The following is a 25,377-nucleotide window of genomic DNA, read 5'->3' as shown; positions in this document are numbered from 1 at the left end:
TATCCCCACTCTTTGGGGGATAAGGAAGGGGGGGGACAAAAATCTAATTGCTCTAATCAATTAGAGACAAATTAAAATCATCCATAATAAAACATTCACACATATTTGTCCATTCCATTTGCATGTAGAGGCTCTCATCATAATCTTCACAATCACCTTTCCTGTAGATTACTTCCACTCTCATTACACCTTTGCTTCCAACTATCTCACACCATACTGATTCTATACTAGCATACAAAATATCTGAATCTGGGAAATCTTTCGTCGTGCTCAGGCTGCTTTTTATAAGAAATATGATTCCATCACCCATTCTATCTGCCCAATCCTTCCTAAATATATTGTACATACTGTGCTGAAAATCATCATCCTCTATCCCCAGATGACACCATATTTCCATAAGCTGTATTATGTTAGTGTTACTTGTATTAACCAACAGTTTGAATTCATTAATTTTATTGACGATACCTCTGACATTACTTTATGAACAATCAAGACTTAGTTGTTCTTGTATAGTTAACTACCCTGACACACCCCTTGAAGTTATTTAAGCTTGCTTCCCTGGCTTTAGCTACCCACTCATTTGAAACATTTCTGCCCTCAGAACATCTTGCTAATACGATCGTTTGCAGTAACAAACAAAAACTCTTGAGGTAAGTGCAAGCATTACTTTGACCAATATCATCAGATAAACGTGTAACCATACGTGTTATCCTCGCCCCCCCTCCCCCAAAACTAACAGTTTCCCTGAACCTTTAAGGTATTCTCAATGATGCTGGCAAAAACTCTTCCACTATCTTTGTTTAAATGTATCCCGTCTCTACAAAACAGATTCCTTCCACCTACAAGTGTGGGCCAAGCTGATAAAATTTTTTTGACCCTGGATTAAAAATTAAATTACAGGAAGAATCAATCTGGATGGGAAGGTCAGATACATATTTGGGTTTTTTCCCCACTATGACTGAATTAGTAAGCCAATAGTACAGGGTGCTTAACAAAAATCTGTGGTTTGTTTTTCTTCCATCAAATCAGTAGAAAATGGTTCTCAAAGTCAGCAGTTTTCTCTCAAATGGATTTAAAATTCCCTGGTGTACATGTGTATCATGCCACAGTTAACATGTTAAGCTTGTATTAGTATATGGTACAAGTACACCTGGACTCTTGCTGCACCAGTTCAAAAAAATAAAAAAAAAATAAACAAACCATCTATTTGACTCCCTCATTGTGTAGGTATCTATCCAGCTGAGTTTGAATTTTCCAAAGCTTTCAGCCACAACTACCCATGGAGGCAGCTTCTTCTGCAATCCAGTTTAAACCACTCCTTGAGTAATTTGAAGTTATGTACATTAGTTCTGAAATAATTTCAAACAGTGAAAATTTTAATCTCATTCATTTTATTTTCACCTCTCAGAGCCTTATACAACACAATCAAATCTCTTCTTAAGTGTTCAGTTTCCAAACTCTGCAGTTCACATATTAGTCTTTCCTCATATGGATGCCCTTTTGTTGATATCACACCATGCACATTACCCATCTTCACGAAAAGGGTTCCATGGACACTTTTCAAGAAGATGGGTAATGTGCATGGTAATGTATGTGCATACTTGAATTCAATATTCCAAGTGGGAACTCACAATAAACTTATACACTGGTATTATAGCCTCCCTACAAGCAAACATTCGATAAATCATTGATAGGACAACATGAACCTTCCCACTGCTTGCCTATGCTGCTCAAAGAACTTCATGTGCAGTATTTTAACTCCTACATCTTTCCTCCTCTACTGATTTCAATTCAATCCCACTGTGTTTTTTGAGAACCAGAACCACCTGGAAAATGCCACACATGAAATAAAAGTAAGCCAATGAGCCAGCCAAATCCAAATGTCAGGGAGAGGGAATATGAAGGCAGATTGACCACTGGGAAAAGGTGAGCAGGAACTTAGCAAGATCTTGGTTCAGAAAAAGCGATGATTAAACTGTTTGCAAGACACGTGAATGTAGCTTGTAGGAGAAGGTGGTCCAAGTCAATTTGTGGATTTTCAGAGAACAGCAACTTGGGTATTGAGTAAAGGTTCTGTCTGACCCTAGCAGCACTCCTAGTAGATAGGGAAGTGGTATCTATACAGATGAGAATTAAAAGTTGGGAGTGGCACTGTCAGTGGGAAGTGATTAAAGGGCATAGGTAAAGATTTTATCCTAACTCACAATTTTTCCCCAACATTGCAGTACTCATTCATTAAATCCTCAGATCTCCTAATTTTAATATCATTAGAGTCCAAATGCAACATTATCACCTTTCATGCCCTTAAAAGGTGATATGCTCTTTTTTTTTTTTTTTTTTTTTTTGATTTGGTAGTTTTTGGCGCATCGGCTTCTGTGGCCATATTGCACCTCCAAAGGTTTTTGCAGTACTTTGATCCAAGCCCGAGGCGGGAATCGAACCCGCGACCTTTGGGTTGCCGGGCAGGTACTTTACCCACTCGGCTAGCCCGGTTGGCATGATATGCTCTACAACAGCATTTCCCAAACTGGGGTCTGCAGACCAGTTCCAGGGGGATGGGGAGGTCCTCGAAACAATCCTCTGGAACTAGTCAAATTATTTGTTCTATGCATAGCAAATTGATGACAAATAAAGTTATTATTATATATTTATGTAAAAATAAGACTAGAGTTGAGTTGTTTTAAACACAAGACCTTGAATTTTCTTTTTCAGAAACCCCAGTTTTCATACATATACAGACAACTCCCACATAACAAAGTACTTTGCTCTAACACAATTGATAACTTGCGGAATTCTCCACACAACACAGTACTTAAATAACATGGTTTCACTCTAACATGGTTTGAGAATTGTGGGGGGGGGATCACATAACACGGTATTTTTGAGCTTTTGTGCTGGGAAAATCCTGTTATTATGTTAGATGTAATTTCCTATGTTTCCATTCCTTTTTGTGAATCCCTGCTGTTGATTCACTAGTCGTTATCGCCTTCGTGATATTTTTCCAAAGCACATTTCTGGAGATCACTGCCATAAAACAAAAACAATTTGTAGTTTCTGGTTTATTGGTCTTTTCTGTTAGTGTAATCAATTATAAATGGGTAATAAACTCTATCTTCTTGCATTTGCTATAGTACCAATAGTTGGAATTCTGTGGGGTTTCCATGTTATTATGGTGAAATGCATTTCCCCTTCCATGAAATATTCAATCATGAAAAAACAAATTTTCAGAAACTGATTATTCCGTATCTCACTTGTGCACATTGTGTTTGTTGCAACTTGTGCGCGCCTAATCACTTTTACTGGTTTAAATTTTACAAAAAAAAAAAAAAAAAAAAAAAGTCAGTAAACAGAAATATCAATTTGTATGCACATATTACAGTATAATTAAGTTATGTACGTAAGCAAAAGTTTATTTTTATTTTTTTTTTTGGAAAATATTCTGCTGATTTTCACGTATTATTTAACTTTGTTAATTGGTAAGATAATAAAGTTAAATTCGTGCTTTATATCTTTAAATTTTGTTGGGAGATCCCTGGGTTAGGTACCATGCTATTAAACTCATGCTTATTTGAGATAAAAAAAAAATTGTGACTTCGAAGCATGCAGTTCTTGACTTTTAAAGAGAGCAGAAGGTACACAAAATCTAGATGCTGTAGAGGAGATTGTGCTTAGCAGCAATGAAGGAAGAAAATTAAATGAATATACATTATCTGACTTATAAGTATCACAGTTTGTAAGGTAAGACATCTGTTCAGTTATTACTATTTAAGTTACAACTATTATAAAAATAAAGTTAAAATAATAAGTTATTACTACTATAAAAATTAAGTTTCAGATAGTTATTAAAAAAAAAGGTGTATTTTTGTTAGCATCTGGAATGTAACCCCTCCCCCATTTGTACTGGTCCTTAGTCCCGTATAACACAGTTTCGCATTACACGAGATTTTGTAGGAATCAAACTATTGTGTTGTACAAGGGACACCTTGCAAGGGATAACAAGAGATACTTTGCTGGATTTATTGGTGCAAAGGCTATTAAGGCCATAATGCACCTATTACAGTCTTATTTAGTACATGATTATTATATTAAAAAAGAGGATTCAGATCAGATGATATTTGTTTATCATTCTCAGGAAGGTAAAAATCATTAATATCTTGTCGGTCTCTGAGAATTTGCTGTAAGGTTAGTTTATTACAGGAATATAGATGTGAAGAGAAAGCCATTTATTGTTCACTCAAGTATAATGGGCATTCAATGATAATGTGGTTTACTGTGAGTTGAGTTTGACAGTTGCAGCATAGCAGAGGGTCATCCTGAGTGAGTAAGTAACTATGAGTTAGGTGGGTATGTCATATTCGCAATCTAGCAAGTACTACTACTTCCCTTCTATTGCCTCTTAGGCTTGATAGCCAGTGCTTTTTTTTTTTTTTTTTTTTTTTTTTTTAATCTGGAAGAGCTTATTGTTTTTTAGCACCTGCCAAATGGATAGCCATTTTTTTCTAACAGTGCTATGTATGATGTTATGTGACTGGCGTTCGTGGCAGCAATATCCACTTTTTTGTTTCCTGGATTCCAGAATGTATCCAACAGAAATTTTTTGCCTGTTTGTAAAAAGCTGCAATAACTTGATTTGAATTTGTTGTAGTAATGGATGACTGGAAGGAAGTTTACACTGAAGAGAAGATACTGTGCTTAAGGAATCGGTGTAGACAATGGTTTGAGGATGTAAAGACTGTTTTATATTCTCTAAGAGCCATCAGGATAGCATAGAGTTCTGGAGTGTAAGTGCTACACTCCAAAGGAAGCTGCTGGGGTATTGTTATGTTTGGTAGAACTGCAGCTGTGCCAACTTTACTATCTGTCTTGGAACCATCAGTATAAATTTGGGTAAAACTAGAGAATTGAAAAGAGTGAGCTGCATGAATTTGCTGAATACTAATTTTGGAAGTGCATTCTTTCCACACTGTTGGAAATGGTCAACATTAGCCAAGGGTATTTGCCATGGTGATGTAGCTGTGCTAATATCTAGAATTATGTTATTCATATTTGGTTCCCAGCACATAGTTAAGTTTTGTAATCTAATGCCACATGGTTTATTCTGCAAAGGTTTATTTTGGTACAAATTATGCCACTTTGGGGTTGGTTGGTTGGTTGGTTGGTTGATATGTTGTTTAATGGCACAAGGGCTGCTAAGGCCATATTGTGCCTGATTCTATTCAGTAGTGCAATTACCAGTTAAAATCTGTAAAATAATCCCATCCGCTTTAAGAAATAAAAGAACTCAGCTAGATTTGCATTGTCTCCAAATCAAATTGGGTAATGTCAAAGGTTCTTGCAGATGTGAAAGCAATTTGAAAATTTTGTTTCGATAATTATTATAATAATTGCAATTTATTAGAATATGCCTCACTGTAAGTGTAGTCTGACAAAATGTACAAATAGGCAGATCTTCCCCCTTGAGTAGATAAATATGGGTTAGATACGTATGCCCAATACGCATCCTAGCCAGGATCACCTCCTCTTGCCTATTTGATCGCATGCTTGATGGCCACAACTTAGGTTCCTGTTTAAATTGAAGCAATTTATTGTCGCACTGAGCCTGCCAGATTTGCAACCATTGCTCTTCACACGTTTTTTATGACTGATTTGTAGTCTGTATATGGCACTTGGTATTTAGGAGATCTTGCAGTGATTGGATGTTTAGCGGCTTGATCTGCGTATTCATTTCCTTTGATGCCTACATGACCTGGTATCCAACAGAAACTGACTGATTGGTTTACAGCTTGTAAAGCAATAATCTGTAATCTAATTTGCTTCAAGGTGGGGTGGATTGGTTTGGATGGATTTTTCAATGATTTTATTGCATTCAGAGAATCAGAGTAGATCATAATTCGCTTCCTGGACAGATCAATCACGTGATCCAGAGCTATTTTAATCGCCCACAATTCAGCAGAATAGACGCTGCATTCCTTTGGAAGGGACACAGAAGTAGAAAAGATAGAAGAAACTGCCGCTGCGCCCACTGTCGTACTTGTTTTCGAGCCATCGGTATATATTTGAAGACACTGAGAATTTTCTGCTACATGTGCAGCATGGAGTTTCCTGATGGTCTGCTTGCTTTTTCCCCCATTGTTGGAATGAGAAGTTACAGACCGGTGTATAATCAGACCACGGAGGGTCGTGATTGCTCAGTTCCTGAAACACATTACCCATGTCTAGATTCCAACATTGTGTTAACTGTAGCAACCTTATCCCAATAGGCTTGTTTTCGTTCGTTTTGATAAAATGTGGTCTGTTGAGGCTCAAATAAGTATGGGGAGATAGGATGAAAAGGAAGACTCCGGTATTTTTTCTGTATAGTTGAGGATCAACATTTTCCTCTGAAGATGGAGTGGAGGTTTGTGTGCATCTATATAGAGACTCTGTACAGGGGATGTTCAGAATGCTCCTAAAGCAGTTCTTAGGGCATGCCATTTTGGGGGTAAATAGATACTGCCTTATAGGATGATGTGGGAAACTTCTGATTTTTTTTTGATTTGGTAGTTGTTGGCGCATCGGCTTCTGTGGCCATATTGCACCTCCCAAGGTTTTTGCAGTACTTTGATCCAAGCCCGAGGCGGGAATCGAACCCGCGACCTTTGGGTTGCCGGGCAGGTACTTTACCCACTCGGCTAGCCCGGTCGGCCGGGAAACTTCTGATTTTAGCTGCATAGCTTAATAGCAGAGCATGTCGATGAAGGAATAGAGGTGGTTCATGTGCTTCCATATAGAAATTCTGAACTGGCGATGTACAAAAGCCCCAGTGCAATTCAGAAGGCATTGTGATGTACTGGGCCAAACCATTTAATGCACTTTCTCTAGCTGAGGCATATGCAGTAGACCCATAGTCTAGTCTGGATCTTATTAGTGATCAGTATAAGTGTAGCAGCAGGAACTGATCTGCACCCCACGACATAGCAGAAATTGCCCTGAGGAGATTCAGCTTCTTCAGACAGGTTGTACGAATATGCTTAATATGCTCTAAGGAACTAAGTTTTTTTATCCAGAATTAGTCTGTTGAAAAGTAATTGGAAGAGAGTCAAGATGTAAATTCTGTTTACGACAAAAATGAATTGCTGTTGTTTTTTGTTTCGAAGGTCTATATCCATTATTTTTTGCCCACTGAACATGCTTTTTAATTGTGCCTTGAAGCTGCCTTTCAATGAAACGCATGTTTTGTGAGTGGCATGAGATTGCCAGACATATATGATATGTCTGGCAATCTCATGTGGCATACAGATATGTTTCAACTGTGTCAGAAATACATGTGGTAAATGAAATAATCCTGATGGAGAAGAGCATGGCACAAAGCACAGAACCCTGGGGGGGATCCGTTCTTCTTGCAAAAATGTTTGCAAGAGAGCAGAGTAATATTGTACCTGAAAGTACCTATTGCTCAAAAAGTTCCGGATAAATTCTGGAAGATGACCTCGAAGACTGGAATCATAGAGATCATGAAGAATCCCATATCGCCAGGTTGTATCAAAAGCTTTTTCAATGGCAAGACAAATCATCACCACTAGATGTTCGTTCCTGAGAAGTGCATTTCGAATGTTTCCTTCAGCTTTGACCTTATGGTCAAAGCTGAAGGAAATTCCCTGTCAGAGACTTGGTAAATTGGAAGTGTTGTTCTAGTAGATCAGCTTCCAGATCTTCCTGCCTCTACTCTGCAGATAGTGACTGGAGGGAGTCCGAGTAGTGTGTATGCAGGGGGCATTGTCGAGGCCATGTCACGTTAAGGATCTGAGTATATTCTTAACATGTGCTCAGCAAATCCAAAAATTTCATTACTTCAAACAGCATGCTCCCCACCCCACTTTTTCTTACTACTGAATTCACCATGAATTCATTATCATTATTATTATCCATATGATGCACCAGCCAAAATAAAAAAAAAAAAAAAATTGTGAGTTACCCTTGGGGAGAGAGAGAGAGAGAGAGAGAGAGAGAGAGAGAGAGAGAGAGAGAGAGAGAGAGAGAGAGAGTCAGAAGTAGAAGGGAATCAACAGGAAAGAGAAGAATGATGATATCCAGCTCAGGACCCTAGGTACGCGAAGCCCATACTCACCAGATGTGAGCCCCTGGGGTCAATTATCAAACTAATAAAGCAAACTTATCTGCAAAAAGATCTAAACCTACTAAACACTTTCTAGTTCATTTCACAATACATGATCTCAGCTCTAATCTCAATGATGTCAATTTCCACTTACAGTTTGCCAAACTCCACATACTTTTTCTGACAGAATCTCAGTTATCAGTCGATTCAACCACTGCTCATCTCAGTTGCCTAAATTATTCGCTGTATCGTTCCTTTCGTCTCAAAGGTGGCACTTTGTGCATATGTCCATTCCGATATTCCCTGTCAGAGACTTGGTAAATTGGAATCTCCTCTCTTTGATCTTCTCTGGCTTAAAATCTCTACCTAATTGTGTCAAATTCATCTGTTGTCTCTACCGGTCTCCCAACTCCACTAATCACTTGGAGCACTTTGACTTTCTCTCTTCGCAACTTGACTTTCTCCAATCCAACTTTCCTAACAGTGAGGTAATTTTCCGTGGTGATTTTAATGTTCACAACTCCAGCTGGTTTCCATTTTCTAATCACACCGACCCAGCAGGTCGAGATACTGAGGCTTTTGCAATTAATAATGACCTTGCACAGATTGTTCATTTACCTACAAGAATACCGGACAATCCTAATCTTACAGCCAACATGCTTGATCTTTTTCTCATAAACAACCCTTCTAAGTACACGGTAGAAATGAGAGGTCCTTTAGGCACTTCAGGTCACAACTTGGTGATTGTCTCTTCTCCAATGGAGCCTTTATCTCATGGCTATTCCAAACATCATGTTGTTTGGTATTACAAGAATGCAAAATGGGGTGACCTGCAAGATTTCTTTTCTTCTTTTCCTTGGTTGGATTACTGTTTCAAAACTTCTGATGTCAACGTTTGCTCAGATCGTGTCAGTGAAATTATTCTTGTAAGAATGGATTCTTTTTTCCACCTTAAAATTTCATCCTTTATTTAAACCATGGTTTTCCAATAAATGTGCTAAGGCCGTTCAAGAAAAGAGTATCGCATATGGTAATTGGCTTGTTTCCGTTTCATTTTCTGCCTACACCAGAGTTCGTAACAATTGTAAAGCAGTTATTAATCAGTCCAAACTAGATTTTGAACAGGCTAAGAGTAGAAACTTGCTTCTTTCCCTAATGGTAGCTGATTCTGGTCTCTTGCCAAAGCTATTGGCTGCATCTTTCGCGAATCTCTGTTCCCACCTCTATCAAAACCAGATGTTTCTATTGTCATTTCAAGCAAGGATAAAGCTCACTTGCTAGCATCCCATTTTTCTTCCAACTCATGTATTAAGGATCTTGGCAAAACACCTCCCACCATTCCCAGAACACTCCATTCAATGCCTCCTGTGGCCTTCTGTCAAAAGGATGTCAGAAGGATTTTGACCAATCCGATGATAAAAAAGCTCCTGGTCCAAATGGTATTTCTCCACTTGTTCTCAAAACCTGCACTCCTGAACTTACTCCTGTTCTTTGCCGCTTTTTTCACTTTATTATTCCAAAGGTGTTTTTCCTTTGCTAGGAAATTTGCTCATATCCAGCCAGTTTCAAAAAAAGGTGACAAATTCCTCCCATCCAATTATCGTCCCATTGCAATTCTACTCTTTCTAAAGTAATGGAGTAATCAATTAACCACCAACTATAAAACTATTTAGATACGTTCCGTCTGATCAACGATCGCCATCATGGATTCCGTCAGTGTCAATCCACTGGTGATATTTTGGCTTATGTTACCCATTTATGGGTAAAAATCAATGGAAAAGTTCGGTGAAACAAGCAGTTGCTCTTGACATCACAAAGGCTTTCTATCGTGTTTGGCATAAAGGTCTTCTAAACAATCTTCCATCTTGTGATTTTTGTAATTGGTTATCCAGTTTTCTCTCTGACTGCTCATTGAGGGTGATGGTAGATGGCTTTCTATCTGCTAACTTCTCCACTAATGCTGGTGTCCCCCTAGGTTCAGTTCTTTCCCCCATTCTTTTCCTTTTGTGTATTAATGACCTACTTCCATTGCCTGCAAATCCTATCCATAGTTTTGCTGATGATAGCACATTGCATTCCACTTTCCAGTTTGAGAAACCTCACTATGCTGAATCAGCTCCAACTTCTCGAATATCTTCAATTCCTTAAATACCAATCTCCATGTAATTCTTCTGTGGGGCAAAGACAACTTAGTTGATTTCAATACTTCTAAAACTCAGTCCTGTCTTATATCTCGCAAAAAGAATTCTTCTGCTCCTATGCTTGGCTTTGGTCACACTCCGATTTCTAGGTAACATGATATATCTCTTTTGTGGATTACCCTGACTTCTAATCATTCTCGGCACAAGCACATTACAAATACTGCTTCCTCTGCATCGAAAAAACTTGGTTTTCTCTTTCGCTCTTGGCGGTACCTTTCTTCCAAACAAGTGTTCACTCTGTATAAATCTCAAATCCGCACTACCATGGAATGGTGTCCCCACATCTGGGGTGGTGCCCCCAAAACCTCTCTCTCAGGCTTCTAGATTCCATTCAGAAAAGGGAACTTAGGTTAATTAATGACCCATCTCTAACAGAGTTTCTCCACTCTTTGTCTCATAGATGTACTCTTTCTGCTGCATGCCTTTTCTACAGATACTTCCAAGGGGACTTTGTTCTTCTGAATTGGTTTCTATAATTCCGACTCTCTCTTTCAAAACAGTCTGAACATGTGTCGCCACCAGCCAACATCCATTTACTGTCCAAAACCTCAAACTCAGAGAACCAACTTTTTGTCTTCTTCATTTATTCATTCAACTGCCATTTTCTGGAACAATCTTTCCTTCATACATATTTCCCGAAAATTACACCTTAAAGAAGTTAAAGTCTAATATCAACAAATATCTTCTTTCGTCATCTCAACCTCCAATCCAAGCATGGTACTAAGTACTACAGGTTCTAATACCTCTCACGTTTGGGATTTTCATTAAAAAATAAATAAATAACCTGTAGTTCAAAATGGTGTCTTTATTAAAGTTTTTATAATGAATTATTTAACTAGTTAGAAGTGAACAGATACTGATGTAATTTTAGTAATCATTTCTGTAAAATGAAATAAATATAATGTTGATAGATTAGCATAAATCCAAAGGTAGTTATAGTAATAGAGGCATGTGTGCAAGAAAGCAAGTTTATGTAGCATCAGCCAAAAAAAAAAAAATCCACACAACCATTTCCTCTAAATATTTGTCCAGTTCCTCTTCTAATTTATTTAAGCTATCAACTTCCACAACCACAGATGGAAGTTTGTTCCAGCAATTAACCCCCCGCTGGCTAAAGACAAATTTTCACACAGCTGTCTTTCCTCAATTTCAATTTATGCCCCCTTAGGTTCGTAATACGAACAAGTGGAAGAATCCCACCAGAATTCAGCGTGCTCAACCCATTCAAGGCTTTATGCACCTCAATCAGAACACCTCACAGGTGCTTAGTATCCAGCTGCTGCAATTTTCAGAACTTAAGCCTCTCTTGGTAAGAGGATCCCTTTGTTCTCCTCACCAATCTTGTTGCTCTTCTCTGTACACTCTCAAGCAAATCTACATCCTTCCTAAAATGAGGCCTCCCGACCTGTACACAGCACTCAAAGCATGGCCTGACCATTGCCTTATACAAAGGGTTAATCACCTTCTTTTCCCTACTAGCAAAATTCCTATATGTCTTTGACAATACTCCATGACCTTCTCTGGCAGCCTGTCTGCATTGCTCAAAAAACTTCATAACTGACTGCACAATTATTCCCAGCTAATTTTCATTTTCTACCTCATTAAGTGTAGTACCACACAGTTAGTACATTCTTCTAGGGTTAGGTCTACTCATATGCAGTACTTTGCATATGGGTAAAAGTAACTAGTTCCAAATGTGAACAGGTGTTGAAGAAAACTAAATATATCTAATGTTGAAAGAGTACAGTATAAATCCAGAGTTGGTTCGATAAGGAAATCTGATTTAAATTAACAGGCAGAACTTAGTTGATTGAAGACAAAAGATTGACTGAAGATCCAAAAAAAAAAAAAAAAAAAAATCCAATGGTGAAAGAATATGGCATAAATCCGAGGTTGTATATAACTAGATGAGTGAAGACCGAATGGTAGGATATAGGATATTAGGCACCAAATCTTCAGGAGACTGTAGATAACTTATACAGAAGAAATAAGCAAATGATATCCTGAGAGGTATAGGATAGAATGACCTAAGTGATGAGTATAGGTTAAGAATAAAGTCTGTAGTCCACAAATGGTGGTCTTAATAAATAGTTCCAGAAAGAATTATTTAACTGCTATAATAGTGTAAAAATACTGAAAAGATACTGGAGAAAATTTTGTAATATAAATAAAGCGTCATTTTGATCCAAAGGTAGTATTAGATGCATACAGCTGATGAATCCAAAAGTGAATAGGTACTGAATAAAATTTCAGTAGAAATAAATGTATATACAGGTAGTTGTCGACTTACAACCCATGCGCTTTCCCACTGATCGACTTATGACTGCTACTGCATGTCGCATGGTGTTTCAGTCTGAACTGAGCAAAAATACAAGATTGTTGCTAGGAAGAATGTTATAAGCACGTCAACCCTCTCTTAATGCAGTGCTCTCAGATTTTTCTACTACACTCGCACGCCCTATCTGTGTGGTCCCCGAAGCCTAATGGGAAAGGTTGTGCGTGTAGCATCAACCCACTTGCCCAGTAACGTGTGTTTTCCGTGAATAATCCATCTTAATCCGTGTAGTCAGCTTTGCCATCACGGTCGAACAAAACATCTTACCGATGTATGTATGTTGTGATTCATGCATCTCGATCTCTGTTTGCATACGTTACGTTCACTATTTTTGGTTCAGTTATATTTGTGTTACAATTAGCATCTTTTTAAAACCACTAAAAATGTCAACCAAGAGGAAAGTGCCTTTGTCTACCCCTAGACCTGTCAAGAAAGAAAGAAAGGCCATTGATTTAGACACAAAATGAAGAAGGAAAGAAGGTGAACACGATCGCACACGTGATTTTAAGTTATCTCATTCTACAGTTTCGACGATTTTGAAAGACAAAGAAAGGATTCGTGAAGTTGTTAAAGGTTCGGCACCAATGCGAGCAACAGTGATACCGAAACAACATACAGGGCCCATCCACGAAATGGAAAAATTGTTTCTGTGGATTGAAGATCAGATACAGAAGCGAACACCCTTAAGCCTTCTAACAGTGCAGTCGAAGGCTAGAAGTCTCTTTCAGATGCTGAAGAAACATGCCAGAAAAGATTATACACAGACATTGATAGCAAGAACAGGATGGTTCAAAAGAATATTCAACCTTCACAGGGTTCGAGTCACTGGAGAATCAGCAAGTGTGGATGTGGAAGGAGCTCAAGAGTTTGTTAAAAGTCTGTATGAAATAATTAGGGAAGGAGGGTATCAACCAGAGCAGCTTTTCAATGTGGATGAGACTGGATTGTTGTGGAAAAGGATGCCAGAATGCACTTACATTCACCAAGAAGCCAAAAGCATGCCTGGTTTTATGGCACTTAAAGATAGGCTGACTTTGCTTCTTGGCGGGAACATTGCATGTTTTAAACTCAAGCCATTTTTAATTTATCATTCTGAAAATCCCCGTGCAGTCAAGAATGTAAACAAGCACACTCTGCCTGTATACTTCTGTTCAAACTGAAAAGCCTGGATGACTCAAACTTTGTTTGAAGACTGGTTTCTAAATTGTTTTGTAACGGCCTCCGTAGCCGAGTGGGCAGGAACGGGACTGCAGTAGCACACGCTCTTTGAGTAGACCGGGGTTCAAGCCCCTGCCTGCTGAATACGGTCGATCTGCCAACCCGCACTGGACCAGCGTGGCAGATTATGGTCCATTTCCCTCAGCATGAATTGTTGAGGAGGCTTCCATCCTGCAGTGGGTTGATAATGGCTGCACTTTACTTTTACCTCAAGTTTGTGAATATTGCTTCGAGAAAGAAATTCCTTTCAAAATTGTATTAATCTTAGATATTGTTCCAACAATCAACCAGATCAAACAAACAATCAAACAACCTTTCCAGTGGTTAAAGGCAAATTTCTGCAACCATCCTTCAATTTGAATTAATCCCTCTCTTGTTTGTGCGTGCGTGTGTGTGTGTGTGTGTGTGTGTGTGGGGTCTGAGCAAGAGGAAGAGTCCCATCAGCATTTAGCTTGTTCAATCCAATCAAAGCCTTAAAGATGTCAATCAGTTCACCTCGGAGGTTCCTAGTTCTCAGATGCCGCAATTTGTCAAAATTAAGCAGCTCTTAGTAAGAGCACCCCAACATAGTAGGGATCATGGAATTATCCAAACTATAATTATCCAAAGGTAGGCATTCGTGTTCATTACTCCCCCATAGGTCTTAGGCTACATCACGAGAAATGGTTCCAAACCATAGCTGCAGAGATTCTCCAAGCATCCTCCAGCACACCAGCGTTTCCCAAACTTTTTTTGCCACGGAACACTTTTCATCTCACAACATATTCAGGGAACACTTATGAAACACAAGTTTAGTGAGAGCCAAAGAACTGTTGCTAATATGTTATTACATACTGCGCACTGTGCGTCATGAGCATCTTTATTTCCAACACATGTAAAGCCAAAATTCAAATAACTGTCATTATACTTTCGTTTTAGTCTTTTATTAGTTGGTTCCTGTTTTTTCACTTTGGATTTCTGGGGACCAAAAAAGCTGCGATTGTTCATCCTCACTTTGAAGTGCGACAATATTGTGTTTGTTTTCATCGACCACAATTTCACTACTACAAATACTTTGCTTCTCGTTTTAAAGTTCCTTTTTCAACCACAAATCTATGGTCACATATTTTAGTAATAATATTTTGAAATACTAATAATTATCAAAAAAAAATTTATACAAGGAAGTGAGTTCAGTTATGATATCCGTTCGCTTCCTCCTCTCCTCCAATCCGTGTACTCCAGGCTAAACCGCATACGAATGGCATACTAGATCACCACATTGCTACTTTTTTGTAGGTATCATTACCTGTACACATACTTCTCTATGCAAAACCTGCTAAAATAGTGTTCCACGGTCTACAGTAAACCCCCGCTATTCGCGGTTGCTGATTTAATCTAAAATGAAACCTAAAAAAATTCGAATTTTAAAGCACCATGGACATTTTCCGCCATAAAAAACATGGGCGTGGCTAAAATTATCTTTCCTGGTCAAAACAGTGCTCAGTGGGTGGGGGGCGAGAGAGGTGACAAAATCGCGAGCGTGGATGTTTCTCGCTAATCCTTGTTCAGTATGCGTTATGTGCTTGTCATGGAAGGTTTCATCGTTTCTTTTAATTTATATGCTTATAAATTGAATAAATTTATCAATTTATAAATTGATAAATTTATTCAATTAATAAGCATATCTTTTTCGAGTGTGTTAACGGAAAAAAGTGACTTTACTGTGGACAAATTCTTTCTAACGTGTACAAAAATATGGCTAAGAATAACAAGGGATATGTGAAAATATCAAAGAAGGTGATGACATTAGCAAATAAAATCAAGTTATTAGACAAAATTTCTAATGGTGAAAGTGTCTCCTCAGTGGCAAAACATTATAAAATCAATGAGTCAACGGTACGATCAATCAAGAAATCTGAAGAAAAAATCCGCTGTAGTGTCCGTGAAAACACGCTAATTGCTTCAAAAATTTGCTCTGTAACTCGTGAGGTTAAATTAGAAAAAATGGAAAAAGTTTTAAATCTGCGGATAGAAGACTGAACTCAAAATAAAATTCCGTTAAGTTCACTCATCATCCGTGAAAAGGCAAAACTCCTTTATCAACACTTTAGCGAAACTGGTGATAGCACTGGCGGGATATGTGTTTTAGCTAGCAAAGGCACTGGTTTGAAAGATTTTTTTGAAATTTAATAAATATTACATTATTATTATAATATTACATTAAATGTATTATTAAAATATTACATTAAATGTATTATTAAAATATTACATTAAATTTATTATAAATTTATTTTTTTTTTTTATAAATTTATTATAAATTTATTACATAAAATTTATTAAAATATTACATTAAATGTATTATTAAAATATTACATTAAATTTAATAAATATTACATTTAGCTTGTTCAATCCAATCAAAGCCTTAAAGATGTCAATCAGTTCACCTCGGAGGTTCCTAGTTCTCAGATGCCGCAATTTGTCAAAATTAAGCAGCTCTTAGTAAGAGCACCCCAACATAGTAGGGATCATGGAATTATCCAAACTATAATTATTTAAATTTACATTAAATTTATTAAAATATTACATTAAATGTATTATTAAAATATTACATTAAATTTAATAAATATTACATTTAGCTTGTTCAATCCAATCAAAGCCTTAAAGATGTCAATCAGTTCACCTCGGAGGTTCCTAGTTCTCAGATGCCGCAATTTGTCAAAATTAAGCAGCTCTTAGTAAGAGCACCCCAACATAGTAGGGATCATGGAATTTCTTATTTTCATTTCGATGCCATATGCTTGCATTTCACTATGTACTGTCTATGTACATAGTCATATTATGAAGGTACATATAATACATACATAGAAAAAATTTTAGACTACTTTTTGTTATATATTTCATACTTTGGAACGGAACACCTTTATTAATATGGGAGCCATAACTCAGTACTTGTGTTTTCGGTATTCGCAGCATTTCTTAGGAACATACTGTATTTCACTACTAGTCTATGCCAGTATATTAATAACTGAAACAAAAATTTATGGGTTTTTTTTTTTTTTTTATGAGAACCCCAAACACGAGAGGTATTATAACCTATAGTACTTAGTACCGTGCTTGGGTTGGAAGTTGAGAAGACGAAAGAAGATATTTGTTGATATTGGACTTGAACTTCTGTAGATTGTAATTTTCAGGAAATACGTATGAAGGAAGGTTGTTCCAGAAAACAGCAGTTGAATGAATAAATGAGGAAGATGAAAAGTTGGTTCTGTGGGTTTGAAGTTGGACAGTAAATGGATGTTGGCTGGTGGCGGCACGTGTTCGGACTGTTTTGAAAGAGAGAGCGGGAATTATAGAAGCCAATTCAGAAGAACAGTGCCCATGGAAGTATCTGTAGAAAAGGCATGCAGCAGAAACAGTGCGTCTATGAGAAAGCGAGCGGAGAGACTCTGTTAGAGATGAATCATTAATTAACCTAACTGCTCTCTTCTGAATGGAATCAAGAAGCCTGAGAGAGGTTTTGGGGGCACCACCCCAGATGTGGGAACAATATTCCATGGCAGGGCGGATTTGCGATTTATACAGAGTGAGCAGCTGTTTGGGAGAAAAGTAACGCCGAGAGCGAAAGAGAAAACCAAGTCTTTTAGATGCAGAGGAAGCAATATTTGTAATGTGCTTGTGCCAAGAGAGATTAGAAGTCAGGGTAATCCCCAAAAGAGATATATCATTTTGCCTAGAAATCGGAGTGTCACTAAAGATAAGCATAGGAGCAGAAGAATCCTTTTTGCGAGATATAAGACAAGATTGAGTTTTAGAAGGGTTGAAATCAATTAAGTTGTCTTTGCCCCACTGGAGAATTACCTGAAGATCGGCATTTCAGGAATTGGCAGCAGATTTTCGAGAACTTGAAGCTGATTGAGCTGGACAAGGTTTCTCAAAATGGAAAGTTGAATGCAATGTGCTATCATCGGCAAAACTATGGATAGGATTTCCAGTCAATGGAAGAAGGTCATTGATATACAAGGGGAAAAGAGTGGGGGAAAGAACTGAACCTTGGGGGACACCGGCATTAGTGGAGAAGTTAGAAGACAGAGAGCCATCTACCATCACCCTCAGTGAGCGATCAGAGAGAAAACTGGATAACCAATTACTAAAAACAGTTGGCAAACCATAAGATGGAAGCTTGTTTAGAAGACTTTTATGCCAAACATGATCAAAAGCCTTTGAGATGTCAAGAGCAACTACCGAACCTTTGTGTTTCACCGAACCTTTCCATTGACAGTCCATAAATGGGTAACATAAGCCAGAATATCAACAGTGGATTGACACTGATGGAATCCATACTGGCGATCGTTGATCAGACGGAAGGTTTCTAGGTAGTTTAAGAGTTGGCGGTTAATTGATTTCTCCATTACTTTAGAAAGAGTAGAAGTAATTGCAATGGGACGATAATTGGATGGGAGGGATTTGTCACCTTTTTTAGGAACTGGCTGGATATGAGCAAATTTCCAAGCAGAAGGAAAAACACCTTTGGAATAAGAAAGTGAAAAAATGCGGCAAAGAATAGGAGTAAGTTCAGGAGCACAGGTTTTGAGAACAAGTGGAGAAATACCGTCAGGACCTGGAGCTTTCTTAGCATCAAGATTCATCAAAATCCTTCTGATATCCTTTTGACGGAAGACCACAGGAGGCATTGAATGGAGCCTGTTAGGAATGGTGGGAGGTGTTTTACCAAGATCATTAATACATGAGCTCAAAGAAAAATGGGATGCTAGCAGGTCAGCTTTATCCTTGGCTGAAGTTACAACAGAACCATCTGGTTTGGACAGAGGTGGGAGCAGAGATGGGCAAAAGTTGCGGCCAATAGCTTTGGCAAGAGACCAGAATGCTCGGCTACCATTAGGGCAAGAAGCAAGTTTTCTGCTCTTAGCCTGTTCAAACTCTAGTTTGGACTGATTAATAACTGCTTTACAATTGTTGCGAGCTTTGGTGTAGGCAGAAAATGAAACTGAAGAATTAGAAGCAAGCCAATTACGATATACAACATTCTTCTCTTGGACAGCCTTAGCACATTTATTGGAAAAACCAAGGTTTAGATAAAGGATGAGATTTTAAAGTGGAGTGTGGGATAAAGGATTCCATTCCTGCAAGAATAATTTCACTGATACGATCTGAGCAAACGTTGACATCAGAAGTTTTGAAACAGTAATCAGACCAAGGAAAAGAAGAAAAGAAGTCTCGCAGGTCATCCCATTTTGCATTCTTGTAATGCTAAACAATACGAGGTTGGGAATAGCCATGAGATAAAGGTTCCATTGGAGAAGAGGCAATCACCAAGTTGTGATCTGAAGTGCCTAAAGGACCTCTCACTTCAACCTTGTACTTAGAAGGGTTGTTTGTGAGAAAAAGATCAAGCGTATTGGCTGTATGAGTAGGATTGTCCGGTATTCTTGTAGATAAATAAACAATCTGTGCTAGGTCATTAGTAATTGCAAAAGCCTCAGCATCTCGACCTGCTGGGTCGGTGTGACTAGAAAACGGAAGCCAGCTGGAGTTGTGAACGTTAAAATCACCAAGGAAAATTACCTCACTGTTAGGAAAGTTGGACTGGAGAAAGTCAAGTTGCAAAGAGAGGAAGTCAAAGAGCTCCAAGTGATTAGTGGAGTTGGGAGAACGGTAGAGACAACAGATGAATTTTACACAATGAGGTAGAGAGATTTTAAGCCAGAGAAGATCAAAGAGAGGAGATTCCAAATTGCCAAGTCTCTGACAGGGAATATCAGAAAGGACATATGCACAAGTACCACCTTTGAGGCGAAAGGAATCATACAGCAAATAAAATATTATAAGATACAAAAGCGGTGTACACTACAAATGTGAAAAATGTATTTATTTTATTTTTTAATTATGACTTTTTGCAGAACAGTTCACACTAAAGGAACACTACTGTTCTGTGGAAAACAGTTTAAGAAACGCTGCTCCACACCTACCTATCTAATCAGAATAGGGTGAGATTCAGCATTCCATAAAATAAATTTTGCTATTCTACAGACATATTACAACATTCTCTGTACCCATGCAAGGCAAGACCACTGACTGATGTCAGTACTGTTTGGTTCATTGGACATCTCCCACAAAAATGAAGGCAGTGGAGTCCAATATATATAGCACGTTCATACAGACTTGACCTCTGTTGATGTCTTAATCTCCTGGTTGATATTTTTCAAAGATCTGTAATAATATTATTGTACTGTCTTTTTGAGAACCCACCGGCCACGTGAAGGGAGCTCTTTGGTCAACCTGTGCATTGCTGGACAGTTGTGGTATCATCACACTTCCATTTTCGTGATGATATCAATGACAGTGAATTCGGGATGGCGTGTATGGTCAGAAATTGCACAACCTGACAGGCCAGCAACGTGCCATCTGACAATACTACCCCTCTCAAAATCAGTCAATTCAGCTGTATGTCCCATTATGAGAAATTATTTAGCTCATGCTTTCTTTATATATACTAGTCTGAGTTGGTTGTTTATCCAGGAAAGTCCAATGGACTATGATTTGATTTTTAATAGTGCTGTTTGTTTGTTATTTGGTTTTTAGGAGCATTAGCAACTAAGGCCATATTGCTCAGGGGATATACGGTGGTCATTCCCTGACCTTTCCGGATCCTCCATATTTGGTGGTCACAGGCTCGAACCCTGGTGTAATCAAGAAGCGTGTGCTACGCATGCTGCTCCTCTCCACATGACTATGGAGGTGCCCTTTTAATAGTGCACAGGCAACTTAAGCAAGACTGTGATGTGTCAAGCCAATGGACTAGGAAAACAGCAGCCCTGATAATTTGTGGAAGATAGTGTATGTCAATGGTGTATAAGCAATTCTAACCAAATGTCTAAATTATGGTTTTTAAAAAGGTGTAATATGAATTCTATACGAACTACAAGGTGTGGCCTGACCATTGCCTTATACAGAGGGACAATCACCTCCTTTTCCCTGCTAGCAAATTTCCTATATATCATTGACAAAACCCGTGACCTGCCCTGGCAGCCTGTCTGTATTGCTCAGAAAACTTCATATCTGACTGCACAATTACTCCCAGGTCTTTTTCATTTTCTACCACCTTAAGTGTAGTACCACACAGTTGGTACGTTTCTCTGGGGTTACTTCTACCCATATGCAGTACTTTGCATTTGTCAAGGTTAAACTTCAGTTGCCACTTCTTAGCCCATCTGCCCAAATTATCTATATCCTGTTGCAGTAGCATACTGCCATTACTGTCATTAACAACCCTGCCAACTTTTGTATCATCTGCAAACTTCGACACTAAGCCTGATATACCTTCATCAATATCATTGATAAATATACAAAACCACAGAGGAGCTAACACCGAACTCTGTGGGACTCCACTAATAACATTAGTCCACAAAGAGCAGCACCCATTAATTACCACCCTCTGTCTTCTGCCACTCAACCATTCTTTCATCCATTGTAGCAACTTACCTTCAATACCATTTTGCTCTAATTTGTACAATAGTCTTCCATGCACAACAGTGTCAAAAGCTTTCCTGAAATCCAAATATATGATATCAAAATTATTTTTTGCATCCAGTTCCTTTGTAACCACATCATAATATCCAATCAAATTTTTCAGATAAGACTTTCCCTTAACAAACCTATGCTGTGTCTGAATTATTGCTGCAGTCTTGTCTAGATGGTCCTGCAATGCATCTTTAACCAGTGACTCTATTATTTTACCTGGAACAGAAGTTAAACTAACAGGTCTGTAATTACTCGTTTCACCCATTGATCCCCCCTTTGTGAACTGGGGATACATTTGCACATCTCCAGTCTGTGGGGACCTCCCCCTGAGTCCAAGGATGCTCTCATAATTATGGCTAAAGGTTTGCTTAGTTGCTTTTGCCAACTGGATAGATCCCATCCACCCCAGGTGCCTTTCTTATGTTTAACTTCAACAATTTCTCCTCCACTTTGCTCTCAGTTATTACAAAATCATTAAGCACCCTGCTAAAAATTTGATAACCTTCTGCCATTTTCAAACCTTAATAACTCCTCATGTGTGAATGTATATGCAAAATACTCATTCAGTTTGTTTGCTATCTGAGCAGGATGATCAACAGCCGAACCATCGATATCATATTTTGATTTACTAGCCCACTCTATTTCTCTGTACAATTGTTCATTGTACTCATTAGGCCTATAACACACTCCTACTCTTATTTTTGCTTTCGCAGTGCTTAGGTCACACCAAACTGACTGAACGGTGCACTATTCATCTATATCAACTGGATGCACTTCTTTTGATTTTATGTTTTTCTTAATTAACAGCATAACACCTGTTCCCTTCCTATCCTGTCTATCCAGATCGGCTGAGAAGTGGCAACTGAAGTTTAATATTGACAAATGCAAGGTATTGCATATGGGTAGCAGTAACCCCAGAGAAATGTACTAATTGTGTGGTGTTATAAACAGGGTAGTAGAGAATGAAAGAGATCTGGGGGTAATTGTGCAGTCAGATGGGAAATTTTCTGAGCAGTGCAGGCAGGCGGGAGCCTGCAAAAGTAGCTCATGGGGTCTTGTCAATGATATACAGGAATTTTTCTACCAGGGATAAGGAGGTGATTATCCCCTTGTACAAGGCAATGGCAAGCCACAACTTGAGTACTATGTACAGGTCTGGAAGCCTCATTTTAGGAATGATGTAGAGTTGCTAGAACGAGTCAAGAGAAAGGCATCAAGGCTGGTGAGGGGAACAAAGGCTTAAGTTCTGCAAATTGCAGCATCTTGAGATTAGGCACCTGTGAGGTGATCTGTTTGAGGTGTACAAGGCCTTGAATGGTTTGAGCATGCTCAATGCTGAGGAGATTGTTCCTCTTGCTCAGAATATGCATCTGAGGGGCATAAATTCAAATTGTGAAAAGACAGTGGTTGAATAGATGTGCAGAAATTTGCCTTTAGCCAGCAGGTGGTTGATCGCAGAAACAAATTGCTATCTGTCACTGTGGAAGTTGATAGTTTAAATAAATTCAAGAAATTTTTGACCAAATGGATGGGTGAAATGAAATTTTTTCATTTCAAGGTGAAATGGAAGTTTCAGTCTGGTTGCAAAGCACCCATACTGAAATAGGAATTTAATGGGCTTGTTTGGTGATTTCCCCTTGCTTTCTGTTCTGTGTCTATTTTGACTGTATTAGAGTGTTAAAGAGTGATTTGTACATTGGGGAAAAAAAAAAAAAAAAACTGAATAACATGCAGGATAACCCAACACCCTCCACCCAAGGTAGGCTGACTCAGCTCCAAATGAGGAGCCTTGAGGGAAATTTATATTTTTCTAAACAAATTTTTGTTGTTATTTGGTTTTTAGGAGCATTAGCAATTAAGGCCATATTGCTCCAGGGATATGAGGTGGTCATTCCCTGATTTTTCCGCATCCTCCGTATTTGGTGGTCACGGGCTCGAACCCTGGTCTAATCAAGAAGCATGTGCTACGCACTACTGCTCCTGCCCACCTGGCTACGGAGGCGCCTCTAAACAAGTGGCCAATACCATTATATCATAACAGCCTAAGTTGACCTGGAGGGAACAGGATATATATAAAAAAAAAAAAAAAAAAAAATTTTTTTTTTCTTATTTGAAGACATTGATTTTATGGTCTATCAGCCATATCTAGCAGTGAAAACCATATGCAATTTAGGGTAAAATTATGCAGTAAGGTTTCCACTTGAAACTTTCAAGTATTGTTACCATTGCATAATATCAGTGTTATTAGGTCAAAGGAATTGAAATTTTTGTAACTTCTTATTTTTGCTACATAGGCTGGAATTAGTTTGCCAGCACTGTTATAGAGACTTATCAAAACAAGGATGTTCTAGATAAATATGGACACTTTTGTTTAATATTTAAAATTACTCAATATAAAAGTGACTTTTCTTTTACTTACTCCACTGGCAAATTTGATTTCCATTTTTCAAAATATTCCACTGATATACAGTCTGAATAGCCGAGACAAGATGGGGATTTTTTTGTACTCTTTTTTTTATTGAAGCAAATACTTGATCCGATTTCAATGAAATATTGGTGACCTAAAGCAAAACAAAAACTTTACCAACTTTTCATATAAATTGTTTTAGTGGCTGACTGCTTAATAAAAGTTTAATTTCATTGTCTCATATAGTAGAGTGTGTTTAATATAAAAATTCCAAAAATTTAGGCTATATTCTAATTTCCCATGCCAAAGGAAGAAAAATAATTTAAAATGAATATCAAGTGAGGGAAATTTACATTAAAATGATAATACACAGCATCTCTTTAATGACTAGTGCTAAATTATGCCAAATAAATTACACAATGATATAATAGCTTTACCACTTACCTACTCATTAAGAAAAGCCTGTGTATAATTGTGTCATTACAGGAATTTTTAAACAGGTCCCTTTTCTTTTTCTCTTTAAGAAAAGTATGAGAACCTATAGTACTCATTACCTTGTATGGGCTGAGGGCTGAGAAAACAGAAGATACAGTCATCCCTCGATTTTCGCAGTTTCGCTATTGCACAGTCAGTTATTTACTACCTAAATTTTAGATTTCAAGGAAAGTTTTGCTACTTGCACAATTTTTGTTTACGATGCTTCAAAAATAGGAACAAAGAGCAGATTTTGAAAATTTATTTATGATTTTTACACGATTGAAGAGTTCATTGAAGGAGAAACACATTTCACCATAATAACGTAAAATCCCACAGAATTACAGCTGTCAGTATTATTGCAAATGCAATAAGATTGAGTTTACTACCCATTTATAATTAGATTGCACTAACAGAAAAGCCTAATAAACCAGAAAGCGCAAATTGTTTTATGGTATGGTTAGAAAGGCCTATGCGCTCCGGATTCATACTTAGTAATTTTCATACATTCATGTTTTATGGTAGTGACCTCCAGAAATGTGCTTTACAAAAATATCACAAAGACGTTCAAAACTGATTCTTATAACCAAACATAGCAATAAATAGTGGTGTGTTTGTCCGGTTATTTTAAAAACAACTTCCCCATTTGGGAACCCCTTCATCAGTTATCCTATGTTAGCTGTTCAGACAGAATCTTTTTCTGGTTCATGCAACATATTTAATATTTCTTGTCTATATAAAGTGTGTGTTTAATTAGTGCCTAAAATGAAGAAAACTACAACAAAAAAAAATAATTAAATTTAGAGGAAAAATTAAAAATTGTTAAGAAGTTAGAAAATGGTGAAATGGTTGTAACATTGGCCAAGAAATACAGCATTTGATGTATTTCGTGGCCAACATCACAACCAAGAAATACAGCATTCAAGAAATACAGCATTCAAGAAATACAATGAATCTAGCATTCAACAAATTAGGGAAAATGCTGAGAAAATTAAAAGTTCAGTTATCTGTATGTACAGATTCATCCTGCATACTGAGGAAAGACAGTTGTAAAATAGATGTGCAGAAATTTGCCTTTAGCCAGTGGGTAGTTGATTGGTGGAAGAGATTTTCATCTTTTATTGTGGAA

The 25,377-nt window shown here is 37.8% G+C and overlaps 1 protein-coding gene across 1 annotated transcript in view; it reads right to left on the bottom strand.

Moving 5' to 3' along the window:
* The window catches only part of Mfe2 (peroxisomal Multifunctional enzyme type 2), a 741,845-nt gene that overhangs the window by 142,176 nt on the left and 574,292 nt on the right, over positions 1–25,377 (bottom strand). Inside the window, exon 23 of the mRNA XM_090372984.1 lies at positions 23,787–23,928. Within this exon, the coding sequence (XP_090229110.1) occupies positions 23,787–23,928 (142 nt within the window). The remainder of the gene's footprint in view (positions 1–23,786; positions 23,929–25,377) is intronic.

The sequence above is a fragment of the Mastigoproctus giganteus genome, chromosome 4 (genome assembly GCF_048544385.1).
Source record: "Mastigoproctus giganteus isolate SK-2022 chromosome 4, ASM4854438v1, whole genome shotgun sequence".
Taxonomy (NCBI): domain Eukaryota; kingdom Metazoa; phylum Arthropoda; class Arachnida; order Uropygi; family Thelyphonidae; genus Mastigoproctus; species Mastigoproctus giganteus.
Note: the sequence above shows the minus strand (reverse complement) of the source record. Positions and strands in the feature narration are given on the sequence as shown.